The following is a 12,203-nucleotide window of genomic DNA, read 5'->3' as shown; positions in this document are numbered from 1 at the left end:
TTCTATTCCAACTAGAGTTTTCAAATAGGCATTCTATTATATATACCATAGTACAAGCAAATTTGAACGTTGTTCAAAATATCATAAAGTGGTAAAATGCGTGTAGTTCTAGTGTTTTTTTTTTTCTAAATAAATGTAATTAAAGCGCAGAGTCTTCTTGAGTAATTTTATTAAATGACATCGTTCGGTATAAAATAGTCTTTGTTTACGCCGCGTCTACTCCCCACATAAACATTATATTGAAATGAAATACTGCAGCGACCTCCTTGAACAAATTGTTAAACTCTTTGGTGTAATTTTAATAATTTATGGCTACTTTAAATTTAGAACGACATTGTCTGTAAATAGCAAGACTTTGACATAATTAATGTGTTTATTACATTTCATTTGAATCACAGAACAACCAATAAACACCCTTAATATCGAGTACAATACGTCTTATTTTGAATTATTAAAATATTTTTTATATCAGATTACTTTTACACTAGAAATACTGGCATTTAATAAATATCTATACTGCCCATTAATTTAAAAAAAAGAGTTCAATTTTTTTTAGTCATATATAACGAGTTATGTAATACGTGTAGTGCGCATTGAGTTTTATTGGTGTAATTACAAAAATTACGTTGTTGGTATTTTTAGCTTCCGATCCAAACAAATTGACTTTACATCTTGTTGTAATTTTTTATAACAATTTGTTAATAAATATTGATGTATGACTAAATTCATTGTTGCCTCTAAGATAGAACGAGTGCTTTCGGCGCATAGAATTGTTACCATAACTTTATAAGCAAAAGGTCCAGCCGCGACACTTTGTACAATGAAATTTAATAGCGAACTAATTGTACGTTGTTCACGACCTTTTAACAAGGACCCTTAATGGGGGGCGCTTGTAGAACACAAAAGTGACGCTCGGGTACTGTAATATTTAAGAAATGGAGATTACAAAAAAGCTCCGGCTGACTCATGTACCTATTATTAATGTAATTGTTATTAACCGCTATTATAAAAATATTTTTTGCTATTATAAAATACCGCAATGTCTAAAGATGAAGGTCTTTCATCACTATGTGTTATCGGTGATGATGGGTATTTGAGACGTGTTTACGGTGGACTCCATAAAAAGGTCATGGTCACACAGAGAGCTGTTTAACAGCTTCACTGCCGGTGTCTTGAAAATGAGTCAGTCAGATGCCTACTTTCTTTTTTGTTTAAAAATGTTTCAAAGGTTATTTATTAAATACTCTATATAAAGTAATTAAAATGAAAAAATAAGAAACTAAAAACATCACGCACTAGCACGAGACCGGTGATGGGAAATAAATTCTCTCTACTTCTGTCTCGATTTTTTTTGTCGCTTGACTTTGATATAGAAGTTGGAACGTTCAAGCGCAGTGCAGACACGTTTGCATATTACTTTGAGCGATGCCGGCGCCGTGCTGGCTCGTAAAAATTGCCCGGTAGGCATCACGCGCGGGCGCGAGATCGGCAGCTAGGTTGTTAAAAATTTATGCTTGGAGTTTTGCTGCGATATAGAATCAAAAACGAGGATATCCGGAAATCTCCAAAGTCACAGACATGGCTGGAAATAGACCTTGAACCTTGCGGGATGCAGGTAGCGTAAGACGAGACGAGAGGCGATCTTACGAGAAGGCTTATGCCTTGTATGATTGCACATAACAATTGTTATATATCGCGTATTTTACATTGCACATAATTAACTCCGAAGTTATGTAACAAAATATAAAAATAAAATCAAATTAGCTTTTATTACTGTATTATTTAACTATCGGATTCCTCCAACAGCCTTTTCGTTGAAAAAGGCCTTCTGTGAAGTCTTCCATTCTTCTCCGTTTCACGTTATTCTGCACCTTTCTGGACCAGTTACTTTTTATGGGGCGCCCTGCCATCATTTCAATTGACGTGCTTATTTCTATGACGTGCCCGTTCCATCTCTTTGTTTTTACATACATTAGTCTTTTTGCAAAAATAAAAAAAAAATAAAAAAAATTTTTTACATGTAGACTCCTTCAATTATCTCTTTTCCCTGTTCCACTTTCTCCTGTGTAGTAAGGTTCCTTGCTAACCGCTATCCTAATGTGATTCCACCATCGCATTTATAACCATCACCTTTAAATTTAATTTATTACTTAAATTAGTACTTTTGTTTGTACTTTGATGTCTTGAACTTTAATAATTCTTATAGAACGATAGAGACAGCCTAAATTAATTTCGCTTCCTAATTTGGCACGGTACCAAAGTCATCAAGAATTATGATACCGAGATATAAATTATAACAAAGATTTATATAGCAGTGGAACTACCCCTTTATATTTAAGTTATATTAAGTTATAAGATGAACGAGGCTTATTTTACACCTACTTGTAACCTAAAGACCGATCAAGTCAAAGTTGTACGCAACATAAGAATACCCTTGTCAAGCCTTTCTCGGGAGACTTTACACCTGGTCTGAGTGGAAACACACACACACACACACACTCATATATATATATATATATATATATATATATATATATATATATATAATTACAATTTCATACTAAGTAAAATCAAATTTAGCGCTAGATATCTACGGCCATTTATACGTTATGTAAGATACGATACCATAGCCTTAAAAGGTTGTGCCTAATCAAGTAGCTGTCGAAAGTGCCACGCTTCGAAGTCATAGACGACTATGTATACTTGAGAAAAGCGGTCCAGCTTGGTGACTTAAACTTCCAGAAGGAGATCTCTCGCCGAATCCAACTCGGATGGGCAGAGTTTAGGAAGCTCCTAAACCTCTTCTCGTCCAAAATGCTACTGCTTTTAATAGGAGTTTTTGACCAATATGTGTTGCCGATGACACATGGATCCAAAACGTGGTCACTTACGACGGGCCTCATAAGGCTTTAAGTCTCCCAGAGAGCAATGGAGAGGGATATATCTCGGAATTTCGCTGCGAGATCGCATCAGAAATGAGAAGATTCGCATAAGAAGAAACATCATAGACGTAACTTTGATAAATGCTCATATGAAGTAACAGTTGGCGCGGCACATCGCGCTTGCAACTGATGGCCGTTGGAGCCGAAAGGTTCTCGATGGCGACCACCAGTCAGTAGACAAAACATGAGTAGGTCCCCTGGGTAAACTGACGACATAGCTAAGGTGACAGAAAGTCGCTTTATGAGGGCAGCGTAGAACCGGTCATGGTGGAAGATCTATAGAGGAGACCTTTGCCTTGCAGTGGGCGACAATCGGCTTAAAAGGAGAAGAAGAAGATAACTCCTATAGCTACCAAGATTGACTCTCTTCCGACGATCCCTCTTGCCTGTCTCTTTCTGCACGTACTCAATCTATACCTATCTCTTTCACTATCATAAGCTCCTTAGTTAAACATACACAATTGGCCTATCACCTTGACTTAATAAATATCTTTAAAAAATCAGTATTATTGTTGTTTATATTGTTAAGAGAACGCCCCGAATTTGGCCTATATTGATGACCTATTGTGGTCGATTCAGCCCATAGACACCCACTGCAAGATGTACACCATAATCGCCATGCTTGACAGGAATGTTGGCGGTCGCAATGTGGTTTTATGATAATCAAAAACACTGCTGCCTTTACTCTACAAATTCATTTGTGAGCAGTGATCATCCTATAATTAAAGCACAAAGTGTGAATTATATATTAGACTGTCTCCCGGAAATCGAACCCATGACCTACGACCTACTTGCCTATTGCACGTACGTATAAATCAAATCACAGCCGATGCCGTGACTTTAAAGATAAATTGATAAAGCATGTGAAATGATTGAGCAAAATTAGTTTGAATATAGAACGTTTTTGAATCCAATGAAATGTAAATGCAAACTTTACTTCTTAATAATAACATTTCTATTTAAGTAGTGTAATAATATATCCACAGTGTGTTAGATCTATGAAAGAAGATTAAGTTCAATCGAGGAAAAATCGCATCTGAAAATAATTCGATCATTCAATTTCAACCTTTTTCATATTTTCGGATAGATAACGCATTTTACTTTTTTATATATGAATGGACGTCTCTGCAGACAGTAACATTATATCTTTTATCAATAATTCATTTAGTTTCAGTTCTTTATATATATAATTTAGAACTATTCAGATAATTTAAATATTTTTGGTATTATATATAAATATTACTATGTATAATCACACTATGTGTTTGGCACTAATCAGTGTAACATAACTCCTGAAGATGCCCCGTAGAGGGGTGAAACACGTGTTGAGTAATTTGACGGTGGCAGTTGTGTAATTCGCATTGTTTGCCGCATATGCATTTATCGGCGGGCTGGCGGGCGGTGCACTTTGTTGCACGACTACCACTGCATGTGTGGAAGTGGCTAAATATTAGTCTTTTTCTTACTATGTATAATCATTTACCGGAAATGTAGTGATCCACAGAAGAACCAAGATCACCGTTACAGCTCGAAGAATTGCTCGTTTAAAGTGGCAGTGGGCGGGGCACAACGCTCATAAAATCGATGGCCGTTGGGACCGAAAGGTTCTCGTGTGGCGACCACAGGCTGGTAGACGCGGCGTGAGGTAGTTATGGTCGTAGGAAGTCCCTGGATTCGGGCAGCGCAAGACTGGTCGTCGTGGCGACCTTTGGTAGAGGCCTTTGCCTTGCAGCGAGCGCCTATTGGCTAAAGAAGAAGAACTAAGGCAGAAGGCAGCCGCAGACTTACGTTTAACACGATGATGAAGAAGTCCGGGGTGAACAGGAACGAAGTGATGGGGGATGAAGTTCAACTGTAAAATCAACCTTAATTTTGATAGAAATAGAGTATAAATTACAATAACTACAATTTAAAGCATTTTTCGGGGTGGCTTGTGCCTTGCAATTTGCGTCCATCGGGTAACAAAGAACGGCCAACGACATCAGTTGCACGAGTGCCCGCTGCCATTTGAGACGAGCAATACTTAAATCTACGTCGGTGACCTTGTTTCTTCTGCGGATCTCATCATTTCTAATTCGAACTCACAGCGAAGCTCTAAGCATAGCTCTCTCCATTGCTCTCTGGATGACCCTGAGTCTTGGATCCGTATGTCATCACCGGCAACACACATTGGTCAAAGACTTTAGTTTTCAGACATTGCACAATATCTTATTATTCATACAAAATTTATTTCTAGTTTATATAACGAAAAACAAAGTGTCTGGGTTTATTTGTTTCGCAATATTTGTTTACCGTTCCCGAGTTTCGTCAATAAATTGACAGTTACATTATTCCATTGCGGGCACGCTATCGCCACAGCTCATTATTTCATATTAGATATTCGTTTCACATTGCCCCGCATCTGAAATTCCATTGTATTCCACATAATAGGATATAACGCCACTATTACGTGTATAATTTAAACGGAGATTCGAATAGACAACATCCGATTTACCTTCGGGTGCAGGCCATTATTATTTACATTGCTTTCCACTTCAGAACATTCTAGAAAATCACTTACATACCTCTCTGCTAGAATAACACAATTAGATGGACACTTGTATTCATATATGCTTTTGCATATATATATATGAGCAGTAATCTAGCTAGAGGACTGAGACATACATACACAGGTTACGAGTTCGATTCCCGGGATACAATTACACACAATTCACACTTTCTTCATTAATTTTAATGGAATTCCACTGCCCACAAATAACTTTCTAGAGCTGTTTCCCAAGGTGAGGCCCACGTCCCACTGGGGTCGATTCGAAATTGGTCTCGAGTGAAATTTCTCGTTAATATAAAAATGATGTATGTTACATAGTAGGAGGCGGAAGAATTTTAGAAAGGTTTTATTCAGTTCTAGAGTATGGCGTATCAAAATACCACACTGCGCTAGTCAACCTGCCTGTCAAGTGTGACTATTATGGTATATTCCACTATAGATATCTTTGGGGGAGGTATATGCCTTCAAGTGGGGGTCGATGAATAGAAACTATGATACAGATATGTATATATTTTATAAAAGAATATTTATAAAACACTAGCAAGTTTAATATGAAAATATATTACATAAAAATTTAAGTTCATAAGTACATATATAATGAATTCTTTTACGACATGAAATTATTTGGAACTTTAACTGTCTTTAATTAAGATTAAAGATTGATACATTAAATTTGAGTGTGTGTGGCATTAACAGTCGTTAATTGATTTATTAAAATAAAAAATTAATAGTAGTAATTCAAAATACGATCTGATCTGAGAATACTACGACGTATTCTTTAAAAATTTTTCTTTGTAATATTTTTAACAAAAACCTCTTTTATTTGCGTATTAATTTGTTTTTACTGTTATTTACACGAAAATGGCAATTTCAAAGCCGCGCCAAAATTATTGTTCGTTCTCTTTAACAATTTCTATAATTTTTTCTCATATTACCTTTAAGTTTACGAGTCAAATTATAAATAGCACGAATAAATCTTCGCTGCAGGATAATAACGTGTTTATTGCTGCAACATTACTCCGCTGCAGAATGCTATAGGATATAATACTGAGAAAGTAGCTGAAATAAAGTATGCGAGCCATTTCAACATCCGTAGCTGATCTTATTTTTAAAATATGAATGAAAAGTTTTCGATGCCGTATCTAAATACAACTATATATATAAATCTTAATGCTCATCACTAATGATATCGAATCACGGTAGTACATTGGTCAAAAAATTCCGCAATTTTGGTTCTTCTTTACATCTGATAGGCGCCCTTTGCCCACTTTTCCCTTTGGCCTTTTGCCTTTGACCCACGTAGAGTGAAGCCTATCCCCACCGCGTCAATCGGCTTGTGGCCGCCACTGGAAAACTTTTCGAACCCAACAGCCGTCACGAGTCAATCGCCTATTGCCACTTTAGATTTGTAAAACCGTATGAAAGTAAATAGGAACTAATTAATATTAATAAAAAGCGTGCAATGAAAATTATTTAATTCAATTTCAATTATTGTACTGTTTGTACTCTACTATTATATTACCTTATATATTACCTTCTTTGTTATATTACCTATATTACCATTTTTTTATGGCCTCTCGTACTCCCTATCTTTTGTGAGACAGGGACTTTACGGGCAAATTTAATTATTCACATAATTTTTAATTATTTACTTTCTCTTCTTTCATACTTCACATTGTCTTTCGGTCTATTCTTTCATGCCACAATTCTGCTGTCTTTCCCTTTTGCTCTGTATCACCTTTCATTCATTCCTCTTTCCATTTTTCATTTTCATAATTACATTATTATTTTATATCACATATTTATTACTTAAATTCTATAATTATTTTTTATCACAGTACTGTATATTATTTTGCTCTTATTTTGTCTTCATTATCTATTTATTTGCAATATTTACGTTTTATTTCTTTCTATAGCATTTTTTAAGATTTTTCTGCAGAGGGTGATGTATGACTGTTTGGTGTCTTTTTCGCTTATCAGGAAGGCTCCTATATTACCTTACAATTGGAACAATTTCAAACAATATCTCAAGCGAAATTGCTCTGTTCCCACGACAGTGTAAACCTACCGTCTGAATTAGGAAACTTATTTAGCAAATTTATTTAACTGCCTACCGTGGGCTCGAGTAGAAAACCAATTGCTATCAAAATAACGCAGAGAAACACTCAGTTCTCGATGCGGGATTTTTACACACAAATTTTGCCGCACTGACTTATCTAAATCTCTTCCGCTATTTTCTACTTTTACCACTTCCCGGATGACTTCATCTTCATTGACTACCAGCTCTAACCAGAAATTTGGTTTTGATAACCCATAAGTAACTAGTCGAGAATTTTTGATCGATTTTAATTTCATTTTTATTTGTTTCTGTCTACCTATATCGGTCGATTCGACTCAGAACTTTCTACAAATTTCTAGAAAAACTTGATATATCAAAAATACAAATTTAGCTGGCAATGTGAAATTTTGAATACCTTGCGTAACATTTGACTGTCTTCTGTGTTCCGTGGCACTAATAGTGATGTACATCGACAATAATATACTACCAATATTTAAACCACTTTCATCATTATATGAGTAAGCGGAACGATAATATTACTTGTAATCCAGAGTAAACCCGTATGCCCTCCCGAACACATCGTAAACCTACTCGTTTGGTATGCCTGAGTAAGGAAGAAACATAGTGGACAGTATAAAGGTCCATGCTATGACTTTCTAGTTTACAGCTGCCTGTCAACAGAAAGCAACTAAAAACACTTGACACCTGTCTATTGTTGCAGTCACTGTTTCGCTGAACATCACTCTCCTCGCCTGCAGCTCTCTGGGCCTGGTCGCCTGCGTCTTCTTGATCCTGGGCGTTTACAAGGTAATTTTATTTTTACTTTAAATTACAAACGTTCTACATTACTTTTAATATAATTATCACATGTGTACGTAAAGTGGAAAATGCAAAAAAAGTTCAATTTTATAGAACCTTGATTCTATAATGAGATTATCTGTGATGTTAGATTTCAACTTAAAGCTACTGGGATCCCAAAGGCTTCCTGATCTAAGAATAATCCATAATAAACTAAGTCAAGTTTTTTTCGTATCGTGAGCGGTGAATTGTATTGCCTTCACCGGGTAACATAACTTTGTAATGTAAAACCATTTACAATTTAATGAGCACCTTAAACGACTTATTTTTGAGGCTGTTGTTGTAGAAATATGCACCTTTTCGTTCCATAATCAGTCGTTACTCCATTACTTTAGTCGCCAATATTTCGTTTCTGGAAATACAAAATTGACAGGGTCAACGACCCTTACCATACATGACGTATTGGATTTACTGTCAATTAGCGTATAGCACACCCTATACAAAATTTAATGTTTAAAGAATATAGAAATTGTTTTTAAAATTTTCATTGCTTCACATTAAAGTTAATTATTAATTACTACCGTTCTCTGCAGACTTCGTAATACCTTACGCATCACCCCGTATGTGATAGAAAACTATTTAAACCGTATTTCAAATGTAGAAAGATAGGAGACAACTTCTATATCCCCAGATTTAGATGAACACATGAATTTGATCACAAACAACACACAAAGAGTTAAGGATGATCCAATTAGTTACGAAATGTAATTACGTAACCGATGAAGCGAAATAATTCTGCAGACTAACATTTTAAATCATAAACATACAAGCGTTCGCTTTACCGACCAAAATAAACAGAGAACAGGCTCGGCCCCGAATTTAAATCAATTATTATAATGCGTATTCCAACACAACGCGAATGTTCAGCGGAACTTATTACACAGTATGTTTATATTTGCGTTCACATGAGACATTAATGATCCGCCCAATTTTTCAATGTATGATTTATTCAAATATCCCACGCTCGTTTGAAATTTTAAATATTCGTACAGATTTAGCTTCTCTACTATATGTAAGATTAAAAAGCGTATGACTGCAATCTAGTTTCTTATACAGGGTGGACCATAATAAGGTTATTTTTAGTAACTTCTTGTTGGATGTGGCTTACCAAAGAAAATACATTCTACTTAGCTGCATTATCAGAAAGTTTAATGAAGGGTGAACATTAACAAAATTCACTTTTGTTTTTTTCAAATATCATCTACTAAGAGAGGCTTCAGGAGTTCAACCCCGTGACTTTTTTTAAGGCCTCTTTTTTTTTGGACCTCTCGTATAACTATTTTTATCTATGACAGGCTTACAAAATATTATTTTTTCAGCATTTGACGTTCTTCGTTTCTCTTCTTTCATCTTACATATAGTGTCGCATTCTCTTTTCTTCCTTCCTTCACAATTTCTTTCACTCTATAACTTTTATTTACATTCTGTTGTTCATACATTTCGTTCTATCCGTCGCCAAATTACTGACAATATGACATTTTTTATTACTATTCATTTGTCTGTCTCAACTGTCAAAATTTGTTTTCTGTTTTGAATATCACAGTTGTATATCACTATTACACCTTAGATTTTGTTAATAGTTATGATTTTCTTTACGACTTCCTCGCATTAATATAAGAATCTATAACTGCATTCTTCTTTCCCTATCAGGGAGACGATGCTGCAACTCTACACCTACCCTCTTTGCTCGATATCTATATCTGTCCGGGTAGCACCGAATAACAGACAGCAGGTGCACCACGGTTTAGCCCAGCGCTGGGTCACAGATGCGCGTGTGAATCTTCTTGGGTTCTTTCTTTTAGTCGCCATCGGCAGGGACTTTTAACCTAGTGTAAATTTTTAGATTATTTATTTTTATTTACATTTTATAGACAACTTATGCTTCGTTTTTTTTTTTCATATTCAAAATTTACATTTTATTTTACGCTCTTGTATATATTTTCTCATACATTTAAAATATTACATTTTAAAACTAATACGGTGAACAGGTAAACAGAGTGCCTATTTAAGAATAGTTTTCACTGTCACATATAAAAACTATTGCTTGATATATATTGTTTTATTAATTTTCAGTAACTTTACTTTTTAACATCTCATTTATATTTTTTTTTATCCGTTTATTGGGCGGTCCTAACCGGCGTGTGGATGTTAATTATTTCCTTCCTTTCCTGGGTGCAGAGAACTGCCGTTCCTATCCAACGCTCCCTATACTATTTTTACCACAACTTGCTGAAACAATTAACTCCATGACTTGCTTCCTGCAGAGGTGGTGGTAGGGTGCAGAGTATGCCACGCCTAAGCAAAACTGAAGCTCTTCAAAGAGCTTCGGTTTGACCCGCTTTATACTATTATTTAAACAAATGTGGAGGCCGCCGCGCTCTTAGGTCGTTTCAGTGAACGCTCAAAGGACCCCACGATGGGTCCTCGGCTTTGGCTGTCACACGTCGATAACACCTGCTTCGTATTCCCACAAAAGGGCGTCCGAGTGGGCCACTGAGCTACTTTTGGTTCGTGTATTAACTTTAATTTATCAAATAATTGTTCATATAAAAATATTTATACATTTTGTCCAGGACATCAAGTTTATGCTGATGCCGTGGATCATCGCGATGGCGCTGGAGACGTTGGTCGAGATCATCAACCTCGTCTACCTGTTCTACTTGCAGACTGTGAGTGAATTTTTAATTATATAGAGTTAACATTGTAAAATGGTCCTAAAAACCAAAAAGGCATTTTAATTAAATTATTAATAGTCTTGAATTACACGTCCTAACTATATCTAGTTTTATAAATATACGTTTGTGTGACCTTTTCCTCATCGCTTCTATTGCCATCATTAGGCTGTAGCGCAAGTATCGATGAATCTTGCGATCGCACCTTGAGTCTCGTTCGTGTAATAACAAAAATATATGTATTACAGTCAAAGAAATACGTTAAACATTCCCTATGAAATCTCGCACATTTATGAAATGTAATTACGAAAAAAAAAGCGACGTAAATGAAAATACTGAAACAATTTGCCGAGATGACAGCTCTGTGTAACTTATTACCAAGACAGATGCCCGGAACGTGCTTCGACTCGTATCCTCACTTACGTCGTTGTTCACCGCGCACGGCTCGATGCTTTGATGGATTCTGTTGCGATAAGTTTGCTTCATAACTCGCTACACATTTGATTCAACGAGTTCACTAAAGAATCCGTGACGCGCCAGCTCTTGTAACATCTCCTTTATTTGTTTGTTATCCTCTCTCATAAGCTATTAATTTATAGAAATCACTTGCGCTATGAATCTATAATAGCATCGTTCAACCTGTTATACTTATTTATGTATACATATGGTTAAAAACATGCTTCTATCTGAGATCTTATAACAAAGTCAACGCATCACAACGGTATTTTTTTCGCAATTCTTTTAAAAAATTCTTTACAATGGAATGAGGCTTTTATTGTATAAACCTTGTGTACTTATTACATGATTTATATAAGGTACAATGAAAACTATACACTTATTTACCTTATTATTTCTATCATAGGTTTCGAAAATATTATATAATAATTTAAAATAAAATTTCAGATAATACTGTTTTGTAAATCGTTATTTTTGCTGTATTTGTTGAGAATCATAAAATTTTGAGTTAAAATTTAAAATACTTAAGCAGACTTCTGAAATGCTGATCTTTATTTACTTTTATCAAAAATTCAATCCATTTTATCCGTAACAGAGCAACCAACGCGTAGTGCATCTTTGACATCGAATATCCCGGATAGGAACACTTGAAACAACTTTACTCTTTC

At 35.4% G+C, this 12,203-nt stretch overlaps 1 protein-coding gene across 1 annotated transcript in view; it reads left to right on the top strand.

Moving 5' to 3' along the window:
* LOC137921772 (uncharacterized) overlaps positions 1–12,203 on the top strand; it is a 56,371-nt gene that overhangs the window by 24,616 nt on the left and 19,552 nt on the right. The window contains exons 3-4 of the mRNA XM_068764595.1: positions 8,271–8,356; positions 10,981–11,076. Of these exons, the coding sequence (XP_068620696.1) occupies positions 8,271–8,356; positions 10,981–11,076 (182 nt within the window). The remainder of the gene's footprint in view (positions 1–8,270; positions 8,357–10,980; positions 11,077–12,203) is intronic.

This window comes from Battus philenor, unplaced genomic scaffold (assembly GCF_028537555.1).
Source record: "Battus philenor isolate CCGP_79_NKW_IND1 unplaced genomic scaffold, ilBatPhil1.0.hap1 SCAF_1, whole genome shotgun sequence".
Classification (NCBI taxonomy): domain Eukaryota; kingdom Metazoa; phylum Arthropoda; class Insecta; order Lepidoptera; family Papilionidae; genus Battus; species Battus philenor.
This window is presented reverse-complemented; position numbering and strand designations above follow the sequence as displayed.